General features: G+C 59.4%; 1 protein-coding gene across 1 annotated transcript in view; it reads right to left on the minus strand.

Annotated features, from left to right (window-relative positions):
• Window positions 1-467: 467 nt before the first annotated feature.
• Window positions 468-23,234, minus strand: part of TULP4 (TUB like protein 4) — a 117,610-nt gene continuing 94,843 nt past the window's right edge. The window contains exons 5-15 of the mRNA XM_060205259.1: window positions 22,258-22,438; window positions 20,727-20,861; window positions 16,792-16,958; window positions 14,884-15,108; window positions 14,119-14,353; window positions 12,876-13,020; window positions 10,701-10,845; window positions 9,868-9,961; window positions 7,212-7,355; window positions 3,285-5,482; window positions 468-2,017 (exon numbers count right to left, since the gene is read on the minus strand). Of these exons, the coding sequence (XP_060061242.1) occupies window positions 1,901-2,017; window positions 3,285-5,482; window positions 7,212-7,355; window positions 9,868-9,961; window positions 10,701-10,845; window positions 12,876-13,020; window positions 14,119-14,353; window positions 14,884-15,108; window positions 16,792-16,958; window positions 20,727-20,861; window positions 22,258-22,438 (3,786 nt within the window). The 3' untranslated portion in view covers window positions 468-1,900. The remainder of the gene's footprint in view (window positions 2,018-3,284; window positions 5,483-7,211; window positions 7,356-9,867; window positions 9,962-10,700; window positions 10,846-12,875; window positions 13,021-14,118; window positions 14,354-14,883; window positions 15,109-16,791; window positions 16,959-20,726; window positions 20,862-22,257; window positions 22,439-23,234) is intronic.

Raw genomic sequence — 23,234 nt, forward strand, 5'->3', positions numbered from 1 at the left:
CGTTGTTGTTGGATAGGACAGAGAGAAACGGAAAGAGGAGGGGAAGACAGAGAGGGGGAGAGAAAGACAGACACCTGCAGACCTGCTTCACCGCTTGTGAAGTGGCTCCCCTGCAGGTGGGGAGCCAGGAGCTCAAACCAGGATCCTTATACTGGTCCTTACGCTTTGTGCCACCTGCGCTACAGCCTGACTCCCAGGGGTGACTTTTTCAGATGTAAAGAGAGGACAGAGGCAGAGAAAGGCACACCACAGCACAGAAACTGCCTCCAGTGCGGTGGGGGCTGGGCTCACACCCGGGTCGTGCACAAGGCAAAGCAGTGTACCGTGCAAGTGAGCGATTTCTCCCACCTACACCTTCTATTATTTTTCGTAAATTTTTTTTAAAGAGGGCGATATTATTTTAGACTATTTTATCTCAAAGCAATCTATCTTTTTTTGCGATCTACTTCTTTGTATGTAAACAATACTCCAAAATGAAAAAATTTACTTTTAAAGGATGATGTAGAGATGTCTCCCCAATTACAAAGGTTCATATCATTCAGAAAAAAGCTTTCCTCTTTATTTCTTGCAGTGAGAGAGACTGCTACCAAATACGTCATTACAAACCATCCTGGTTTTTTTTCTAAATAAATAATAAAATGGGTTTAACTCACCAACACATAATAACAAAATAATTCCTAAGAACACTATGAAAGCAAGATAAATAATCATTTCTCGGACAAGAAAACAGAATTGCATTTAAATTATCTGAGAAACAGGCTGCAGCCATAACTGCTCAACTGATAATAAGCATCGGAACATCTACCAAGCTACAGAAACTCAGATAAAAGAACCAGACACCTCTGCACACACTGCTAACCCCTTGTGGGAAGAAAGAGTTCACGCCCCAGACCAGGCTTGGTGTACAAAACGGGGACTCGGGAACTCGGGGACCTGCTGGGACATGCCCTGCCTGGTGACAAACCTCTCCTGCCCCTGATCCCTTCCTCTCTGGAAGAACAGAAGGCGTGAAGACAGCTGGCTTCTTTTTCGAAATTTTAAAGCAAGAACGGGGAATGAAAAAATGATCTTGGAGGGATTTGACTGTAGAATCTTCCTATTTCTCTGCTTGCAAAGGTAAGTGGGTCTCGGGGGCCTGTCCTCAGGAGGGGAATGGGGACCCCAGGTCACTGAAGCCCAGGTGTCTCAGTGAGCAATTATCTGCCACCTACCTTAAGGGCCACAGCTTCACCAGTGCCCAGCTCCCCGCGAAGCACTGTGCCCACGTCACCAAGCACCCTGCTATTCTAGAGAAGATTGCGGGGCCGAGCACAGCGGCAACTACTGCTCTCAGTACCCTGGCCAGAGCCCTGGCAAGGGCAGGGCTGGGCGGCAGGGGCTGGGGAGGGGCCAGGGAGACTTCTGGGCCAGAAGGCAGCTGGTCCCCCCTTGGGCTCTGTGTCTCGCACTCTCACCGCACCGTGGGGCCCCATGGAGTGGGGCAGACATGCCCTGCAAAGGACCTTGGAGGCCCTGGACACTCCCACTCCCCATTGGGCCTGTCTCATCCCACACTTCCCTCCTGGGGGAAGCCTCCCTCTAATGGACTTAAACAGTGCGTCCCCAAATACTCTTCATCAACCAGGTTGCCTCTGGGGGGAGTGTCTGCACCCTGGTGTAGGGAGTGGGACCCCTCAGGCCTGGTGGCACCCCCACGTGGCCGCGGCTGGACACTACAGGCCCAGCTCCTCTTCCAGAAGCCCCGCTCCAGCCTGGGCCTGTTCCCGCGTCATCTTGCTCACAAGCAGAAAGAAGAAAGACAGTGATGAGGGACAAGAGGCCAGACAGACAGCGAGGGGCACGGCCGGTGCCCTGTCCGCATCCCCTCCTCCGCCTTGGGCTGCCGGGGACAGCTCATCTGTCACTTGAGGCGCTGGGTCACGTTGGCCAGGGCGACGGCGAAGGCCTGCACGGCCGAGAAGGGGTACTGGAAGTCCAAGATGTAGGCGTTGCCGTCAATCCTTCCAAACTGCATCACCTGGGGTGAGGGGGCACCGAGGAGGTGCTGGTCAGTGAGGGCCTGGAACCCATGGCCGACGGCCCCCAGCAGGGAAGGGGACACAGACCACAGCCCTTGGGGGGGGCATGAGGGGCACAGGGCTCAGAGAGCTGGCTGCCAACTCATGGGGGGGGGTGGCCACCTTACTGCACGCCTCACGCCCTCAGGAGTCCTGGACAGCCTGTTCCCCTTGCCTGTCTGCAGGCTCCCGGGGAGGGCCTGGGCTGTCGGCTTGGACTGCAGGGCAGGGGCTCCAGACCGTGGGGAGGACGGGAGAGCAGGGGAGCCCTGAGCCACGCTGCCGTGAGCACAGTTACGGGCACAGGAGGCACAGCTGTAGGACCGGGCTGAGAAGGGGCACCCCGGGGTGGTGTGATGAAAGGACACCCCATGCCCTGCTTGGGAGGAAGCCCACACTCCCTGCTCCAGGGGGACATAGAGCAAGAGGCAGCAGGGAACCAGGGTCTGGGCCCTCGGAGCTCTCCCCCATGTTTCCCTCAGTGATCAAACCTTCCCTAGTTTTCATTTTTATTACCACCACCAGGGTTATCACTGGGGCTCAGCACTATAAATCCACTGCTCCTGGCGTCCCCCGCCACCCCCATCTTTTTTCCCTGCCTGTTTTACTGGATAGGACAGAAATCGAGAAGAGAGAAAAACACAGAGAGGGAAACAGACAGACATGCCTCATGGCTCATAAATCTTCCCAGAGTGGGACTTGAACCTGGGTCCTTGTGCACGGTAACGTGTGAACTCAGATACAGTGAAAGCGAGAGAGAGAGGTCAGAGTCCTGCTCAGCTCTGGCTGAGGGTGGTGCTGGGGACTGAGATTGAGCCTGGGATCTCACAGCCTCAGGCAGGAAAGAAGCCTTCGCAAAACCATGATGCTGTCTCCCCAGTCTCCTGTTTTTGGTTTTTAGTGAATGGTTCTGTGACACTCACCCAGGAGGGACTCAGCCAGCCCCTGCCTGGCCCAGTGGTCCCCACCCCTACTCCCTCAGGACACCTGTTTCCAACACCGCTGGGTCCTCCTGGCCCCCAAACCCGAGGGTCCAGAGGGCAAGGTGACCCCTGGTTCCTTGGCCCCCAACCCCGAGGCCCAAAGAGCAGAGACCCCTGTTTCCCTACCCCCTACCCCCAGGGCCCAGAGAGCAGGGCGACCCCGGTTCCCTACCCCCTTACCCCTAGGGCCCAAAGACCAAGGGCCTCCTGGTTCCCTGTCCCCCAGCCCCCGCCCCCCCCTCACCTGCCGGCCCTCCAGCTCGATCTGGAAGTTCTTGGCGGACTCCTGGGTGACGCGGCCGCCGAAGTCCAGCTGGTAGACCTGCGTGGCCTCGTTCCACAGCGGCTGCTTGTTGGCCATGACGTAGACGAAGCCGCGGCTGCAGGCCCGGCCGTCGTGGTCGCTGGCCTTGCGGCAGCGCGGGTCCTCGGACTCGCCCGCCGCGCCCCGCAGGCTGCGCTTGCTCTTCCAGCCCTTGCGGGCCGCCTGGCTCTGGCTCACCAGCTCGTCGCCGCCCAGGAAGAGCTCCGGCTCGCTCTCCGAGCTGTCCTGGAACTCGGCCGTCTTGCTCAGCTTCTTGGCCTTGAGCGGCTCCCGGGGGCCCTTGGCCTTCTTCTTGTCGCGGCCCAGGCGCGGGCTGGCGAGCAGCGCGTTGAAGTCGCCCAGGGTGCGGGCCTCCTTGCGGGCGGCGCTGCCCTCGTCCAGCCGCTTGCGGCCCTTGCGGGGCTTGTCTGCGCGCTGCGGCGCGGGGCTCTCGCTCAGGGACAGCACCTCCTGGAAGCTGTCGGCCGCCTCGGCCACCGCCTCGGGGCCCAGGGGCGCCGGCAGCTCGGCGGGCGGCGGGGAGCCCAGCGGCTTGTCGGGCAGCAGGTGGGCCTTGGGGGGCTGGCCGTAGGCGCCCCAGGGGTGCAGGGCGACGGGCGGCAGCTGCAGCGCGGGGCAGGCGGCGCCACCGGGGTACAGGGGGGGCCCGGGGCAGTAGGCCAGGCCGGCCGGGTAGGCGGGGTCCGGCTGCGCGAACTGCGCGGGGGCCAGGGCGTCCTTGGGGGCGCAGGGCGCGGGCAGCGGGGGCGCGCCGTAGGCCCCCGCGAAGGGCGCCCCCGGGTAGCCGGGCGGGAAGGCGGCCGCGGGGCTGGCGGGCGCCTTGGGGGCCTCGAAGGGCGGCGGCAGCTTGAGGGGCGCCCGGTCCTGGGGCACCCACACGTCCTCGCCGGGCCCCGGCTCCCAGGGGTAGGGCGGCGGGCGCTTGGCGGCGGGCGCGGCGGGCTCGGGCGGCGCGGGGCGCGGGGCCTCGTCCTCCGAGAAGGCCGAGTTCACATAGTCCGCGCGCTCCCGCTCCCGGGGCGCGGGCACGGCGGGGAGCGCGCCCAGCAGGCTGTAGGCGGGGCCGGGGCCCAGGCCCAGGCCGGCGGGGGGCAGCCCCCCGGGCCCCGAGGTGCCCCCGCTGCACTGGCGGCAGGTGTAGAGCGCGGGCGGCGGGCGCGGGGGCGCGCGCGCGCGGGGGTGCGGCGGCGGCGGCGGGGGCGCGCGCGGGGGCTCGGCGGGCGCGCGCAGCAGGGCCACGGCGTCGCGGTTGTTGCGGCGCAGCGTGGCGTGGATGAGGCCGCGGCCGGGCGGCGCGGCGTCGGGGTAGGGCGGCGGGTCCCCGGGCGGCCCGGGGTAGCGCGGCGCGGCCAGGCGGGCGAGGGCGGCGGCGGCGGCGGCGGCGCAGGGCGGGCGCGCGCGCTTCTCGGCCGCGGTGACGCGCAGCGTGGCGGCGCTGCCCGGGGGCGCGCAGGGCCCGAGAGCGCGCGCGCGCGGCCGACACACCTCCTCCACGTTGCCGCTGCTGTCGAAGGTGGTGATGCGCTCGTAGCCCGGCGGCGCGGGCAGCGCGGGCAGCTCGGGGCCGGGCCGGGCCGGCGGGGGCGCGGGCGGCAGGGGCAGCGGCGGCGGCGGCGCGGCCGTGGTGGGCGCGGCGGGGATGGTGCCCGGGTAGGGCGGCGGCGGTGCCAGGCGGGGCCCGGGCGGCTCAGGCGGTGGCGCGTCGTCGGGGGGGGGCGGCGGCGGCGGCGGCGGCGGCGGCGGCGGGCGGGACGCCCGGGGCCTCTGCGGGGGTTCGGGCTCCGGCTCGCCCGGTGGGGGCGGGGGCGGCGGCGGCGGCGGCGGCGGCGGCAGTGCCAGCGCGGGGGGCCCCAGGCGGCCGAGCTCCAGGCCCCCGAAGATGAGCTGGCCGGGGCTGGGGTAGCGGCCGGGCGCGGGGTAGGGGTTGACGGCGTTGCCCGCGGGCTCGGCCGGGCCGCTCAGCACGTCCAGCTGCACGTTGTGCTGCGCCAGCAGCGACTGCACCAGCCCGAGGCTCTGCGTGGGCGACATGGCCTGCGCCGAGCTGTGGATGGGCGCGATGGGCACGTTGAGGGTGCAGGGCGGGCTGCTCTCGGCGATGCCGCCCGCGCCGGGCCCTGCGGGGAGGCAGAGACACGCTGATGCGGGGGGGCCCCCCAACACCACCCACGGGGCAGGGCTAGAGCCCCGGGCAGACGCTTCCCGGGCGCCCGGTGGCGGCACACCCGGCTAAGCGCACAGGGTACTAAGCTCAAGGACCCGCGCAAGGATCAGGGTTCCAGTCCCCGGCTCCCCACCTGCAGAGGAGACGCTCTGCAAGCAGCGAAGCAGGCCTGCTGGAGTCTCCCTCTCCCTCTCCCATCTTCTCTGTCTCCCGTCTCCCTCTATTCTCTCAGTTCCTCTCTTTCTGCCTCGTTCTTTCCGTCCTATCCAATAAAATGGAAAAATTGGCCGCCAGGAGCAGGGGATTCTTAGTGCCGGCACAGAGCCCCAGGGATAACCCTGGAGGCAAAAAAGGTCTCTACAAGCTGAGGACGCCCGGCCTGTGCCTGTCTAACTAAAGCCTCCCTAGGCCAGGGCTGGAACCCCAGTACGCAGGAGAGAAACTCAGTCTCAGACTCCTCCAGCGCCTTCCTATACTGTTTCCCAGCCTCCTCTGAGGTGGGCTATGTACCAGCCGGTTTGGGGTACTCTGCACACCTGGCGGTCTCTGTGCAGGCTCACTGGTGGGCTGTGTACCAGCCGGTTTGGGGTACTTGTCTGCACACCTGGTGGTCTCTGTGCAGGCTCACTGGTGGGCTGTGCCGGTGTCAGGCTGTCAGACTTGGCACCAGAACCACACAGACTGGGCTGGCCCCAGCCTCCATTTCCCTGACCTCCCAATTCTGGACCCCAAGTTCCCCATCCATCCTGTGCCAGGTGGCCCTCTATGAGGGGGACCGATGGCAGGTATTTTCCCCAGCTGTCTGTTGAGTCCTCTCCAAGGCTGTCTGTCTGTCTACCTGCCTCCTCTCCCTCTTCTCTCTCCTCCTCCCTCCCTCTCCTCACACTGAGAGCGACAGGAGCTGAGCATCAGGTGTGCAGGAGGCACTAAGGGCCTCTAGGGTCCTGCTGAGGCAGGCTGGGCTGTCAGCTGTCAGGCATCTCCAGCGCCTGCCCCAGGAGAGGCCGTGCCAGCAAGTGCACTACAATGACCCTGCCTGCAGGGACAGCGCCCACATGAGGACCAGGCAGTCCCTGTGAAGGACCAGAGCCCTCGTGGGGCTTCAGGCTCAGAACAATACCTCCAGAGCCTGGTGTGGCTGAGTGCTGGAACCTCTGGATTTATAAAACGGGGGGGGGGGGGGCATTTTGGAGAATGCCTGGCAGCTGCTAGAACGATATTCTGTTTCATTCAAAGAAAATTTAAAAGGCCAAATAAACAGCAGTAATCACACAATACGCTCTTGATTCTGAGCCCAGCACATAGTAGAAGGCACTGAAGATGCTACAGGTATGTGGTGGATGCTTGTAGATGGAGCTTTTCCAAGCTCGAGCCAGGCTCCACCTGCCTGGGAACTGCGTTCTCTCTGCTTGGTGGGGGAGGACAGCCAGTGGGGGGTGTCCGTCGGGGCAGGGAGATGCCCTACTCTGAGTGGGCGCGGAGAGGGGCTGGCGGGGTCTGAGAGCATCGCCCTCTCCCTTGCGGCAGGTGACTGGGAGGGGCAGGCTCAGGGTCCAGGGAGGCTGCAGCCTGAACACATTGCCTTGCTCCGCTGCTGGCCAGTGCCAGGTGAGTCCTGGCTCCCAGGACGCCCCCTCTCCGGGACACGTCCCTCCCCCAAGGGCACCGGGTAGTGGACGCACCTGGCAGGTCATCCTCGTCCTCACTGAACACGTTGGGGTTGAAGACGGGCAGGTCGGCGTAGCCCACAGAGATCTTACGCACCTCCGGGAGGTAGATCGTCATCTGTCGCGGCTGCAGGTGCAGGAGGCTGGTTTTGTAGATGACTGGCAGGGGGGGGGGTGTGTGACAGAGGGGGACACATTAGCAGAGGGAGGGCTTCGGAGTGGGCGAGGGAGACGGAGTCCTGGGGAAGAGGAGCAAAGAGGAACCGCCTGTTTCCTGCCTTCAGAAGCCTGAGCACCTCCCCTTCCCCACCCCCCACAGCAGGAGCAGAGGCCTCAGCTACAACTGTGTCCACTGAGAGAGCGAATGAATCCCCAACATGCCACCTGCCCACCCCGCCTGTGGTTCCTCTAAGAACAGCACCACTCTAGGCTAGAAACCTATCTTTGGGGAGTCGGGCGGTAGCGCAGCGGGTTAAGTGCACATGGTGCAAAGTGCAAGCACCGGCTAAGGATCCCGGTTTGAGCCCCCGGCTCCCCACCTGCAGGGGAGTCGCTTCGCTTCACAGGCAGTGAATCTGCTGGTGTCTTTCTCTCCCCCTCTCTGTCTTCCCCTCCTCTCTCCATTTCTGTTCTATCCAACAATGACAACAACAATAACTGCAATAATAAGACAACTAGGGCAACAAAAGGGAATAAATAAATAAAAAGAAACCTATCTTCGACAGTCTTGGAAGGAGCTGGGGTGTGGCAGCTGGTATTTTCAGGCCTCCTGTGCACTTGGTTGCCAGCACCAGGCGGGACTCTCTCAGCCTGGTGTGAGGCCTGCAGGACCTCGAGCACACACAGGCCATGGGCCTTCCCAGCCCAGTAACTGTGACAGCTCGTGCACGTGGCCATCCCTGGCACCCACAAGAACATGAGTTTTGGCTCAGAGTTTCTGGCTGCTCCCAGGTAGCTCCAGACTTCCCATGTGAGAGAGCTATCCCTTGTGTTCAGGTCGACACAGAAGATAGGATTTCATATTTCAGGAGGGATTAAAAAAAATAACAGTGTCGGGGGCCAGACGGTGGCATACCCAGTTAAGAGCACACAGTACTAAGCTCAAGGACCCATGCAAGGATCTGGGTTCAAGCCCCCGTCTACCCACCTGCAGTGGGAGTGGCTTCACAAGCAGTGAAGCAGGTCTGCAGGTGCCTGTCTGTCTCTCCCCCTCTCTATCGTCCCCTCCTCTCTTAATTTCTCTCTGTCCTGTCCAATAAGTGGCAAAAATGGCCACCAGGAGCAATGGATTCATAGTGCCAGCACTGAGCCCCACCGATAACCCTGGACACAATAACAACGACAACAACAACATTGTCTTTGGGGGGAAAAGAAATGGGTGGTTGGGGGTGAGGAGGAGAAAGACTGTTGGGTGGTTCAGGAGGTGGTGCAGAGGATAAAGCACTAGACTCTCAAACATGAGGTCCCGAGTTCAAACCTCAGCAGCACATGTACCAAAGTGATGTCTGGTTCTTTCTCTCTCTCTACTATCTTTCTCATTAATTAATAAAATCTTTAAAAAGAGAGAGAGAAAGACTGTTCATCTCTATTCCATGTTTTTAAAGTGGAGAGAGGACTATGGGAGCTCAGAAACCAAAGAAGTTCGAGCACCAGATGTTCTAATGGAGGAAATAAGTGACCGCTATCAGAATAGGCCCTAAACTCCTCTAAGGGGGTCAAAGGCCATATAATAAGTGAGACGGCTCTTCTAGAAGACAAGAGTTCATTTCTTTCCTCCAGAATCAAGTGGCCAGTCCTCAGCTTGACAAGGTATTTTTTTTTTGACTCAAGAACCCAGGCTGGGGAGGCAGTACAGTGGCTTAGGCAACAGACTTTCAAGCCTGAGACTCCAAGGTCGCAGGTTTAGTCCCTGGCACCACCATAAGCCAGAGATGAGCAGTGCTCTGGTGGGGGAAAAAAAAAGAAAAAAAAAGAAAGAGAAAAAGAAAAAAGGCTGGTGGCCAGCTAGCTCACCTGAGAAGGCACCTGACCCCACCATATGTGTGACCCAGGTTCAAGCCTAGCCCCCACTGCACTGGGGAGGCTTCAGTGCCATGAGACCTCCCTCTCCCTGGACTAAAATGTCAGCTCAGAGTGGTCAAGTCCCAGCGGTGATGATGACGACGACAGAACCTAAGGGGCCGAGCAGTGGTGCCCCCAGCAGAGTGCGCACATCACTGTGTGTCAGGACCCGGGCTCCGGCCCTCCGCCCCACCTGCAGGGGAAGCTTCCCGAGTGGTAGGGCAGTGCTGCAGGTGTCTCTCCCCCCATTGTCTCTCCTCGTCTATAAGTAAGTGGCCACCTCATCTGGTGGAGTTGCCGTGTGGGCGCCAGCCCCAACGATAACCCTGGTGACAGACCACAAAACCTTCGAGAGGCTGGTGCCACAAGCTGCCCACGGTGGGAGGCTCAGAAAGCCAGCTGAGCCGAAAGACAGCAGCACTCTGAGGCCTCGGCCATTGCTGACGGTCTTTCTAGGCCAGGCCAGGGCAGGGCATGGCAGGGCAGCAGTGACCGGAGGGCACCTTGCACCTTCAGCCACAGCTCCGGTTGCCCTGAGCACAGACGGGCCTGCGGGCAGCCTGGCAGAGAGGGTCAGGCTGACCCAGTCACCATGGGGAAAGGCCCTTACCTGCACCCAGGTTGGTGGGCAGGAAGGCAGCCAAGCCCACGATCTTGAATTTGGTTCCCCAGATGTTCGACGTGACCTGAGCAAGGTAGTTGTGCTGCGAGAGAAGGAAGAGGCGTCATGACCTCCATCCAGAGCTCCCGCCTTCCCTAGGAGAGGGGCATCAGCACTGCTCACAGGGCTGGACACCCACTCTGAGGCCCGTGCTCAACCCAGCGTGCCAGGAGCCCCTTGGTGTGTGGTCCTCTGTGTATGTGTGTCGGGGGATGTGTATCTCTGCGTCCACATCTGTGAGGCCACAAAGGCCACAGAAGCAGCTCAGACATCCCCGCCCCACACATACACTGGACAAGAGAGGGGCACAGCTCTGAGCCCACTGGCATCTAGCCACTCCTCCTGATGTGGGCGTGTCCTGAGAGGACCCAGGTCCCAGACAGCCTCCCTGTTGTGGTCACTGTTGTGGGATTCAGAAAGCTCCCACCATGCTCAGGCCACATGCGTGTGAGAGGGTGTATGCATGCATGGGGCCTCAGTGAAGCCAGATGGATGCAGCTCACAGCGGGGCTCGAGGTGCTCACAGTGGGGCAAAGGTATCCCGTCTAAGGCCCTGGGTTCCAGCCCAGTCCCCCACCCCAGCCACCACCCCAAACCACTCCCACCTCCCAGAGGAGGGGAGGCTGGCAGCATCTGCCCAGCAGGGCTTGCAGTGGGGTAGCTGAGGCTGAGCACCCCCATGAGGGGCACAGTGAGAAGGAACGGGCCTCGGCCAGCAGGAGGCGAAGCAGATGGGGCTCTGGCTGGTTCTGAGATACCCAGACCCTGAGCTTGGGTCCTACCTGAGTGATGTCCTCAAAGGGGAACTCTCTGCGTGCCAGGCTGGGTGAGCCAACGGAGGGTTTGCGCATGGCCAGGCGTGGGGAGCGGGACAGCTCCTGGGCGGCACGTGCCAACTTGGGGGACTTCCGGGCCTCAATGTTGATCCTGCAGAGATGGGGGGAGGTTAAGGGGGTAGACCTAGGGCCCACCTCCACGCCAGAGTACTAACCCACAGATGGCATGCTCCCAGGGTGCAGGCCCTGACAGCTGCAGCCCTGAGCTCCTGAGCAAGGGGAGAGACCAACAGCAGGTCACGAGACTATCTGCGGAGACCTCTGAGAACAAAGTGTCCGTCTCTCCCTGCTGACTTGATGGTGAGTCAGAAGCAGCCCCAGCCTCGAGCCGGAGGGTCATACTGCCAACCCCAGGGGATGGGCAGGCGGGCAGTCACTGCTCAGCCCAAGGCCTCGATGATGAGGACAGTCCTGAGCTCCCACAGGGGTGGGTCTGGCAGCCGTGGGCAGCATCACAGGCCTGGGCAGGTGTTTGCAGCTGGGAGTCGATCCCATCGTCAGCTCTGCTGCCCCTGCTCAGTCACTCCCTCGACCAAGGGGAACACGTGTGGTTAACGCCAATCTTCCCCAAAGGGAGCATGACAAACGGGAAGTGGCAAAGCTTATGAAGCCATCTGAAAGGAAGTCACTCAGCCTTGTATACACGCTGCTTGGGGGCCTGATTGGGTACCGGGGTTCCCACAGAGTGGGAGTGATGGCAGCTGCATGTAAGGACTCCCAGTGGGGGGACAGCAAGGGAGTCCCGGCTGCAGGCAGTCACATGCAGGGCCTCAAATGCACGTTTTCAGGTGAAGGGTCCCAAGTCCCAGGTTCAATCCCCCACACCATCATCAGCCATCTGACGAAACAAACAACTAAGGGCCAGACAGTAGCGCACTCAGTTAAATGCACATATTACCAAGAGCAAGGACTCGGGCTCCAGCCTCTGCTCCCTGCCTATATAGAGAACACTTCAGGAGCAGTGAAACAGATCTGCAGGTGTCTCTCTTTCTCCCCCTCTCTCTCTCTCCCCACTTCACAATTTTTCTCTGTCCTATCTAACAAAAATTAAAAGAAAAAAATCTACTTTTTTTTTCCAGTTTATGCTTTTTTTCTCTAATGACGGTGAATCCGGCATTTTCCCAGCATGTGTTAGACACTGTTGGGAAATTGTGAGGCTGTAGTAGTGCCTGGCAGGGCTTGACCTGAGAAGTATGTCTATCCTGTGAGTCTCTCTCTCTACTGAGAGGTTGAGCAAGAAGGGACAGGAGTAACCCCAAAGGTTTGCCTCGTCTTATCAGACTCCCTACCTCACAAAGCACCCTGCATTCCTGATACTATGGCCATTAGATAAAAAGAAAGGGGGAGATGTCGGGAAATTGTGAAGATGTGGTTGAGCTTGGCAGGACTTGACTTGAGGGGACATCCATCCTCTCATCAGATTCCCTGCCTCACAAACCACCCCGCATTCCTGATATTGTGGTCTATCTACATAATCATAGTTTTGCCTGAAAGACCCCCACCCATTCCATTCCATTGATCTATCTTCTTTCTACCATCAAGACCCTCCCTGCCTGCAGAGTATTATTATTAATCCTACCAGTTAAAACCCTCGCTAAGGAAGCCCCTACCATTCCCAGCCCCTTTCACTTTTCTCCGCCCTTTTTCCTAACCATGTATGGTATTGTCAAGCCACTTCCGTTTCTGTCTTGTCTCTTCCGTGTTCCAACCTGGAGGAGGGTGGGCGTGCAGACCGGGAGGCTGACACAGGCCATTTGCAGTTTGCGCCACGTGGCTTAACCAGGTGTGCTAGTGCCCAACTCTGGGGCGCTCGCATGAATAAAGATTTGAATTGCCTTGCCACTATGAGCTTGGTTCCTGGGTCATCTCTCTCCCTCTCATGACGATAGCCCGACAATATACTGTGCATTTCTGTTCTCACTCCTCCTACACTGGAAGAAATGACCAGCAAGGCAGGAGTGCTGAGCCCTGAGCAGCATGGGGTCCTTGGAAGGCAGGAGGCACCTTGTGCAGTGCTCCTCCTCCAGGGTGCTTGGGTGCTGTGAATCTGCTGTGGGTGCAGACCCCTACACCCCATGCACGGACAGGGAGGACTCCCCGCCCCATGGCCACTGCGATTACCTGGGGAGTTTGGGCGACTTGGTGGCCCGGGAGATTTTGGGCGACTTCTTGGCAGCCCAGTCGTCACTGAGCTCGATGTCACTGGAGTCAGAGCAGTTGCAGCTGTCGATGACGGTGGAGATCAGGCTGTTCCCGTACACCTCATCTGGGCAGAGAGAGAGAAAGAGAGAGCGCCATGAGGGAGGGAGAGAGGGAGCGCACACAGGCTGGGGGCACCAGGCCCAGAGCTAAGCCAGGGACATGGCTCTGGGGTCCCTCTGGGGCCCCTTGTATCACAGCAGGTGTCCAGATGTGGGAGAACTGTTTGAACCCTCACCACCATTGACCCTTTTTCTTCTCTGATAACAGCTGAAAGCAATTAGCCATTTCGAAGCCTCATCATTCCACAGCAGCAGATGTGCTTCTTGAACAAGATACCGGCTGTCAATAGCCTGCCAGCTCATTTGGTCTACCCAGTTTACTCTAAAATGGGGGGGAGCTCACTGGATGGAGTCTAGCCTGTCCCCACAGCGTCCCCGATACCCCATGTCCAAGGCCTGTCCCCTCAGTGTCCCCCATATACCCCACGGCAAAGCCATATTCCCTCAGTGCCCCCCCACTCCACAGCACAGCCCTGTCCCCTCAGTGTCCCCCCTCCACACTCCACAGCACAGCCCTGTCCCCTCAGTGTCCCCCCACACTCCACAGCACAGCCCTGTCCCCTCAGTGTCCCCCCTCCACACTCCACAGCACAGCCCTGTCCCCTCAGTGTCCCCCACACTCCACAGCACAGCCCTGTCCCCTCAGTGTCCCCCCTCCACACTCCACAGCACAGCCCTGTCCCCTCTGTGTCCCCCCACACTCCACAGCACAGCCCTGTCCCCTCAGTGTCCCCCCTCCACACTCCACAGCACAGCCCTGTCCCCTCAGTGTCCCCCACACTCCACAGCACAGCCCTGTCCCCTCAGTGTCCCCCTCCACACTCCACAGCACAGCCCTGTCCCCTCAGCGTCCCCCCACACTCCACAGCACAGCCCTGTCCCCTCAGTGTCCCCCCTCCACACTCCACAGCACAGCCCTGACCCCTCTGTGTCCGCCCACACTCCACAGCACAGCCCTGTCCCCTCAGTGTCCCCCCTCCACACTCCACAGCACAGCCCTGTCCCCTCTGTGTCCCCCCACACTCCACAGCACAGCCCTGTCCCCTCAGTGTCCCCCACACTCCACAACACAGCCCTGTCCCCTCAGCGTCCCCAAGGCCCACCTGGCTTGCTGTCCGAGCGGGGGTCTGTGATGACGAACTCCGGCCGCAGCTTGCTGACACGCCGGCCCTTGAGGATGGGCACCAGGCCGCCCAGGTACTCCAGGTAGAGCGTGTAGCAGGGGCCGCCCACCTCAGGGTCATCCTCAGTGCGCCGCATGGTGCAGTGCAGCCGCTCGCTGCCAGCCGATGGGTAGCTGACGAAGTCCCGCATGTTGTTGGGGTCGGGGATCGGGGGCTGGGCCGGGGCGGGGGAGAGAGGGAGCTGGGCATCGTGGCCACTGGCGGAGCCGGGCTGGCCTCTTGGGGATGGGGAGCCCTGTCTGGGTGCGCAGACCCTCTGGGGGGGCGGGCCGGAGGACACCCTGGCCGGGGAGCCTCGGCAGCAGGGCCGGGCATGGGCGCTCCCGGAAACATGGGCATGTAGCCTTTTTCAAGCCCCTGAACTGGGGGCTGGGTGAGGGTGTGGACAGCGGGGCCCGGGAGGGACAGGGCCCCCTCGTTCATCCTGTGACCAACTATGGGCCCCGCCGGCCCAGCGCCCGGGACTGAGGCTCCTGCTCTGTCCAGGGGGCCAGGCTGAGCATCGGTGGCCCTGTGGGAGGGTCTGGAATGCCGCCACGCTGGCGGACACATTCAGGGACCCCAGTGGTGCCGGGGGTGGCGCGTGTGGCTCCGTCACCCTCTGGCTCTGGTCCAGGAGCAGACACGGGGACCCCCTACCCCCATCCCCACCCTCATCCCAGCCACCTTTGCAGGAGACTGTACCTTGATGGTGGGGGTGAAGGCAGCCGAGAGGTAGGAGCAGAGGCGGGGTGGGAGAGCCAGCTTGCCCACGTCCCTGTCCTCGCGCAAGGCGCTGGCGATGGCCTGCTGGCACAGTAGCTGCAGGCTCGACACGCGGTGCTCCACGCGCACCACGTACAGTGCCGGGCCTGACGCCATGAGCAGCCGAGAGTCTCGGTGGCCCCAGCAGATGGAGATGATGGGGCGCTGTGGGGGAATGGCGCTGAGCAGGAAGCACAGCCTGCTCCCCCAACCCCTGTGCCCCAGAGCCCTGGAGGAGTTGTGTCGCTTCTGCCACAGGGGCAGAGACAGCCCAGAGAACAGAGGACAGAGCGCAAGCCTGGCCCTGAGATGCAGGATGGTGGAGCCATGCTATGGTGCCCCCCGCTCTGCTCTCCTATCTAAATGAACTGAGAAACTGGTCTGGGTGGCCACACTCGCACGAGGACCCGAGATCATTCTCTGGGTTCCCCTGAGGGACAAACATGCAGGCTGGACTCTGAGGAACATCCTGAGTTCTGGGGGAGGGTGTGGGGAGACCAGAGCGCCCCCTACCTTCCTGGTCACCCTGACAGGGCTGTCTCAGAGTGGCAGCCATACTGGGTTAACCGTGGGCAGTGACTGCTGTACAGCCCTGGCCATTTCCCTCTTTCTCAGGAGGAAAATTGTAGGGGGGGTTGTCAGAGCGCTCTTGGAAGCCAGCTGGGGCCCAGTCCACAGACGGTGTCACTGGCCCTTTCCACCAGTCCTGGGAAGAGAGAAAGGGACCAGGGGTCTCTCCCCTATAAAAAATGGGCAAGGGGGGCTGGGGGTGGCACACCTGGTTAAGCACACATAGTACAAAGTGCAAGGACTGGGTTCGAGCCCCAACATCAGGGGAGCAGTGAAGCAGGTCTGCAGGTGTATCTATCTTTCTCTTTCCCTCTCTATCTCCCCATCCTCTCTCAATTTTTCTGTTTGATTCAATAAAATGGGGGAAAAAATGGCCACTAGGAGCAGTGGATTTGTAGTGTCAAATGTTGTGTCACTGAGCCCCAGTGATAACCCTGGAGGTAATAAATAAATAAATAAAATAAAGAAATAAATGGCGAGGGCCTTGAGCAGACATGTCTCTAGTGGAGACAGACAAGTGGGCAAGGAGCTCCTGAGAAGGTGCTCAGCCTGGGGAAAGCCAGCCAGAAGCGATGGCCAGGCTCATGCCCGCTGGGCTGACTGCCGCCAGGGAGTGGACAGGGGGCAGGTGCTGCCGAGGATGCAGAGACGCTGGGCACCTGTGTCTGGGGAGCAGCCGGGGTGGGGGGGCTCATGGAAGCGCCCGTGGAAATGCCAAGACCAAGTATTCCAGCTCTGGGCGGGTCCACCACAGGCATGTCCACAGCGTTACTCACCATGGTGTGCCCATGGGCGGGAGCATGGACGGGCAGACCGAACGTACACACAGCAGTCTCTCTCTCATCCTCTCTCTCATCCTCCCTCTCTCTCTCTCTCTCCTCCAGGGTTATCACTGGGGCTCGGTGCTGGCACTATGGACCCACTGCTGGTAGCCATTTTTTCCAATTTGTTGGCTAGGACAGAGATATTGAGAGAGGAGGGAGGTAGAGAGGGAAAGAGAGAGACACCTGCAGACCCGCTTTGCCACTCATGAAGCGCCCCCTGCAGGTGAGGATCTGGGGTCTCAAACCTGGGTCCTTACACTTAGTACTCTGTGTGCTTAACTGGGTAGCTTGTGAAAACCTTTTTATAAAAAGGCAGGACCGTCTCCCTCCCATTTCTCTTCCAGCTCCTCGTCTCTAGTTAGTTCAGGCTGGCCTGAGGCTGAAAGGCAGTTGGCAGTTCCAAGGGTGGGATGGCTGCCAGTGGGGGCAGCCCAGTCACGTCCTGGGGTCCTACCTGCACGAGTGTGTCCAGGGTGAAGATGTGCTCCCCACGGACGTTGTAGAACTTGACCATGGCGCTCTTTAGCAGGGGACCGTTGGGGAGGTCGCCCAGCTGGGCCTGCCGCTCCATGCCAGCCACGGCGAGGAGGTCCCCCTGCGTGCACCACTGGGCCACCACCTCTGCGGTCACAAGGGAAAGACGGACAGCATAAGGACAGGACCCTCCCGAGGCCGCGCATCAATCCTCTGAGGAGCAGAGATGCTGAGGACAGGCAGCAGTGGCCCTGCAGACAGCACAGGCCACCACCAATGGGTGTGGGACTTGCACGCCTGTGGCATCCGGTTTGATCCCTGGCACCCGAGTGGGGCTCTGGCCTCTCTTTCATGTGAAATGAAGTAAATCTTTGTTGGGAAAAAAAAAGTCTTGGGGGCAGGGCAGTGGTGCACCAGGTCAAGCGTACATTGTACTAAGTGTAAGGACCCGTACAAGGATCCAAGTTCGAGCCTCTGTCTCCCCACCCGCAGGGAGGGATGCTTCACATGCAGGTGTCTACCTTTCTTCCTCTCTCAATTTCTCTCTGTCCTATTCAATAAAATGGAAAAAAAAAAAAAAAGGCTGCCAGTAGCAGTGGATTCGTAGTGCTGGTATTGAGGCCCAGCGAAAACCCTGGAGGAAAAAAAATGAAGGAACGAAAAAAAAAGTCTTTGGGGTATATGACACAGACAGGAAGGAGAGCCCTCGTATATGACACAGACAGGAAGGAGAGCCCTCGTATATGACACAGACAGGAAGGAGAGCCCTCGTATATGACACAGACAGGAAGGAGAGCCCTCGTATATGACACAGACAGGAAGGAGAGCCCTCGTATATGACACAGACAGGAAGGAGAGCCCTCGTATATGACACAGACAGGAAGGAGAGCCCTTATATATGACAGACAGGAAGGAGAGCCCTCGTATATGACACAGACAGGAAGGAGAGCCCTTATATATGACACAGACAGGAAGGAGAGCCCTCGTATATGACACAGACAGGAAGGAGAGCCCTCGTATATGACACAGACAGGAAGGAGAGCCCTTATATATGACACAGACAGGAAGGAGAGCCCTCGTATATGACACAGACAGGAAGGAGAGCCCTCGTATATGACACAGACAGGAAGGAGAGCCCTCGTATATGACACAGACAGGAAGGAGAGCCCTTATATATGACAGACAGGAAGGAGAGCCCTCGTATATGACACAGACAGGAAGGAGAGCCCTTATATATGACACAGACAGGAAGGAGAGCCCTCGTATATGACACAGACAGGAAGGAGAGCCCTCGTATATGACACAGACAGGAAGGAGAGCCCTTATATATGACACAGACAGGAAGGAGAGCCCTCGTATATGACACAGACAGGAAGGAGAGCCCTCGTATATGACACAGACAGGAAGGAGAGCCCTTATATATGACAGACAGGAAGGAGAGCCCTCGTATATGACACAGACAGGAAGGAGAGCCCTCGTATATGACACAGACAGGAAGGAGAGCCCTTATATATGACACAGACAGGAAGGAGAGCCCTCGTATATGACACAGACAGGAAGGAGAGCCCTCGTATATGACACAGACAGGAAGGAGAGCCCTCGTATATGACACAGACAGGAAGGAGAGCCCTTATATATGACAGACAGGAAGGAGAGCCCTCGTATATGACACAGACAGGAAGGAGAGCCCTCGTATATGACACAGACAGGAAGGAGAGCCCTCGTATATGACACAGACAGGAAGGAGAGCCCTTATATATGACAGACAGGAAGGAGAGCCCTCGTATATGACACAGACAGGAAGGAGAGCCCTCGTATATGACACAGACAGGAAGGAGAGCCCTTATATATGACACAGACAGGAAGGAGAGCCCTCGTATATGACACAGACAGGAAGGAGAGCCCTCGTATATGACACAGACAGGAAGGAGAGCCCTCGTATATGACACAGACAGGAAGGAGAGCCCTCGTATATGACACAGACAGGAAGGAGAGTCCTTATATATGACACAGACAGGAAGGAGAGACCTCGTATATGACACAGACAGGAAGGAGAGCCCTCGTATATGACACAGACAGGACGTAGAGCCCTTATATATGACACAGACAGGAAGCACAGCCCTCAGAACAGAACAGGCCCAGATGGGAAGCTCAGGTGATGCTGATGGCATGTTGCATGTGGGCCTAACTCCGGGAGAGCCAGGAGGGAGGGCAAGATAATCCACGCCATGACTGCACCTCAGCTGCTGTGCCCACAGCATCTCTAAGAAATTCGGAACAAACCCTACTTTCTGGACAGTGGTTTCTGGGCACCACTGGGTAGGTGCAGTGCAGGCCAAGGACACACCTGCCACAGAAGCCTGTTTGTATTCAACATGTGGTGGTGCTGTGGGGCTGAGACAGAGAAACTAACATCTGCGCCCAGGGGTCGGGAGGTGGCTCACCCGGTGAGGCCTGGGGCACAGCTTAGAACCCCCATCCTTGTCCTGTAGTTACAAAGACAGGAAGTTCAGAAAAGAACTTTAAAGGGGGGGGGGCAGTACCATACCTGCTGAAGCACACATTACCACCATGCATAAGGTTCTGGGTTTGAGCCTACCTCCCCACCTACAGGAGGGATGTTTCACAAGCAGTGAAAAAAGTCTGTAGGTGTCTTTCTCCCTCCTCTCTCCACTTCTCTCTGTCCTGTCAAATTAAAAGGCCATTGGGAGTGGTGGATTCATAGAGCCGGCACTGAGCCCCAGTGAGAACGCTGTTATGTTTGTTTTGAAAAACTAAACAAAACAGCAGGGAATTTTGCGTTCTGCGCCACCATCAGAACATGCCCATGCATCTCGCTCTGGGGGCGTGAGGAAATCCTCCACAGCTCCCAGCCTCACAGCCCGGGGTCTCCCCTGGTCACTGGTCCTGAACGGTCAAGCGAGGCACCCAGGTTGGATTTCCAGACCACAGGGCCCGTGGGTGCTGGGCAGGTACCCTAGGGTTCTGGCCAGCTCAGAGCAGAGGCTGCATCCCCGGCCTGGATGAGGGAATAGGCCTGGGTGACAGCAGGTCACTGGTGGCCCCTTGAGCCTTAGGACTGTGTGCAGACAGTGTCTCCCCGCATCCCCAAAGGGCCAGGGCTGGCTCAGACAGCATCCCCCCGAGGGCTGGCTTTCCGGGGCAGGGCTTGGGCAGGACATAGGGCACCTTGGGCTGTAACTCAGAGCCCTGCCAGCCCTGCCAAGAGCCAGCTTTCTGGAGACATCGGCATTTTGTATTGTCGGACAGAGAGGCAGGCGGTTGCCCTGGCCCTCACATAGTGACCTTGGCTCACGACCACCAGGTTCTTTTTTTTTTTTCTCCTCCAGGGTATTTCTGGGCTCGGTGCCTGCACCATGAATCCACCGCTCCTGGAGGCCATTTTCCCCCCTTTTTGTTGCCCTAGTTGTTGCAGCCTCGTTGAGGTTATTATTGCCATTGTTGACGTTGCTTTGTTGTTGGATAGGACAGAGAGAAATGGAGAGAGGAGGGGAAGACAGAGAGAGAGGGGGAGAGAAAGATAGACACCTGCAGACCTGCTTCACCGCCTGTGAAGCGACTCCCCTGCAGGTGGGGAGCCGGGGGCTTGAACCGGGATCCTTATGCCGGTCCCTGCACTTTGTGCCACGTGCGCTTAACCCACTGCGCCACCGCCCGACCCCCTGACCACCAGGTTCTTAACAAGCCTTCAAATGACACTTGTGCTTGGTCCCCTCTGCCGCTTCAACTTGGCTGCCACACACATGCCCTCCAGGTACAATGGATGTCAGCCTGTCAGCCAAGCAGTGGGGGACAGACCTCTAGGTCTTTCCTTTAGCCCAGGGTCACTGCAGAGGCAGCAGTGGTGAGCTCGAGAGGGATGCCTGAGGGGGGCACACCCCGGCACCCGCCTACCTTTCAGCCCTGAGCGAATGATGGTGGGGGCCAGGTCATCATAGCTGCTCATCAAACTGATGTCCCCCGACGTGAAGCTGACGGTGAGCAGGGGCTTGGCGCTCCGCACAGGGGCGGGGTAGGCGGCCGGGCCATCTGCAGGGGCAAGGGCGGGGTGGAGAGGTGAGGGCACACCCAGACCCAGGCGCCCTGCCCAAGGGGACCCCTCCCAGGACAGACTCTGTGCTGGGGCTGTGGCTGGCCCCAGTCAGGGGTGCAGCCAGGACCTCGTTCTAGCGTAGACAGGCTGGGGGCCTGCCCTGTCGCCTCGCCCGGAGGTTTCATCCTCCTGATATTAAACGTGTGCATCCGCAGGGTTCTGCTTTCGAGCCTGACGTCCCAGACACTGCCCAGCCACCACGTGGCTGGAGAGGTCAGCAGACCATCTCTAGAGCTGGGGCCTGCCCAGGAAGGAGGCTGCTTAGTCTCCCAGATGATTCGCGGGTGCTACGAGCACTTAATCGCAAGACCCCAGCAATCTAGGAACACTTGCTGCTCTAGATATTTCTTATGTGTGAGCACTGTCTTCTTAAACAAGTGTGAGTGTGTGTGTGTGTGTGGGGGGGGGAGACAGTGAACAAGAGAGAGGTCTGGAAGCACAACATGCTGAACAGAAGAGAAGGCCTCCAGCAGGGACTGCACTAGGAGGGTCTCACCCTAGGGGCTGGCTGGTGGCCCACCCAGTAGAGCACACACATTACTCCTGCCCCCATTCTCCACCTGCAGGGGAAGCTGCAGGAGCAGTGAGGCCGTGCTACAGGGGTCTCTCGTTCTGTCTGTCTCCCTCTCTATTCTCTCTCGCTCTCCACCAGACAGGGTTGCCAGGAATGGTGGAGTCAGGCAGGCACTGGGCCTCAGTGAGAACCTTCCCTGAATGAGCCCGTCCTAAGGCTGAGTTGCCTACACTCATGAGGAGGGCTCCTGGCCCCTGGTCTGGTTTCTAACCATCATTCCCTTCCTCGACTTCACTGCCCAGCTTCCTCTCTGAGAGGCAGGGCTGCTGGTGAGTAGAGACACAGCTTCCCCGCCTGGAACTGGGGAGCCAGGACGGGTTCAGCCACCACCCGCCTTCGGTGAGGCCCGAATGAGCCTAGTCCCCCAGCAGGCGAGCTCCGGACTGAGGTGGCATCAGGGGTCAGGGAGGTCACATGTTAAGTGATGCTAGCAGGGTGGCTTTCCATTCGTGACACCCCCGTGACACTCAGGGATGTGAGTCTCATTCTGTAACTCAGAAAACCCAGGTGAGGCGGGGGCTCCACCAGCCTAGCAGGGAAGGTGAGGACAGGTCCAGAGGACAGGGCAGAGCCTGGCCAAGGTCAGGAGAGCTCTCTGGGGAAGTGAGGCCCCAGCTTTCCGGGCCCACCCTCTAGGCTCTCTTGCCCCTGCCTAGTGCCCCCTGCACCCTGCGGGGCCCACCCTCCAAACCCAGTGCCCCCTGTGCCCTGTGGGGCCCACCCTCAGGCTCTCCTGCCCCCTCGCAACACCCCTGTACCCTGTGGGGGGGAGTAGTCGTCTGAGTCGGTGTCGCTTTCACTGCTGTCCTCCACCAGGAAGGCGGGGTAGTTCCAGGACATGCTGAGGATGCCGTCCGCCTCGTGCAGCAGCACGTGTGCCAGCATCCGGCCATGGCAGTCCATGACGATCACCTGCCCGTCCGCCGTGCCGAACAGCACCTGCGAGAGAACGGCCCTGAGCAGGGGCTGACAGCCACACAGGCAGCGGCGGCTAGGGAGGCAGGAGGACCCCGCCGGTCCCCGAGTCTCCTGCGCCCACAGCCCTGGGCCTGTGAGTTTCTCCTCCACCTGGCAGAGGATCGTCAGCAGGACTTCTCGGGGGCTGGATGGTGGTGCACCTGGCTGAGCACACAGGTTACAGGGAGCGAGGACCTGAGTTCAAGCCCCTGCACCCACATGCAGAGGGGAAGTGTCATAAGCACTCTGCAGGTGTCTGTCTCCCCCATCCTTCTTGATTTGTCTCTATTCAATAAATAAACTTAAAACAATCTTTTTGGGAGTCTGGCGGTAGTGCAGTGGGTTAAGTGCACGTGGCGCTAAGCACAAGGACTGGCGTAAGGATCCTGGTTCGAGCCCCGGCTCTCCACCTGCAGGAAAGAGGCGGTGAAGCAGGTCTGCAGGTGTCTGTCTTTCTCTCCCCCTCTCTGTCTTCCCCTCCTCTCTCCATTTCTCTCTGTCCTATCCAACAACGACGACATCAATAACAACAATAATAACTACAACAACAATAAAAAGGGCAACAAAAGAGAATAAATAAATAAATAAATTTTAAAAAACAAGGGCAACAAAAAGGGAAACAATATAAATAAATATAAAAAATTTTAATAAAACAGTATTTTTAAAATGTATATTAAAAAAGGACTTCTGGGGCGGGGGTAGATAGCATAACGGTCTCAAGCCTGAGGCTCTGAAGTCCCAGGTTCAACTCCCCGCGCCACCAAAAGCCAGAGCTGTG

The sequence above is a fragment of the Erinaceus europaeus genome, chromosome 13, assembly GCF_950295315.1.
Source record: "Erinaceus europaeus chromosome 13, mEriEur2.1, whole genome shotgun sequence".
NCBI classification, from domain to species: domain Eukaryota; kingdom Metazoa; phylum Chordata; class Mammalia; order Eulipotyphla; family Erinaceidae; genus Erinaceus; species Erinaceus europaeus.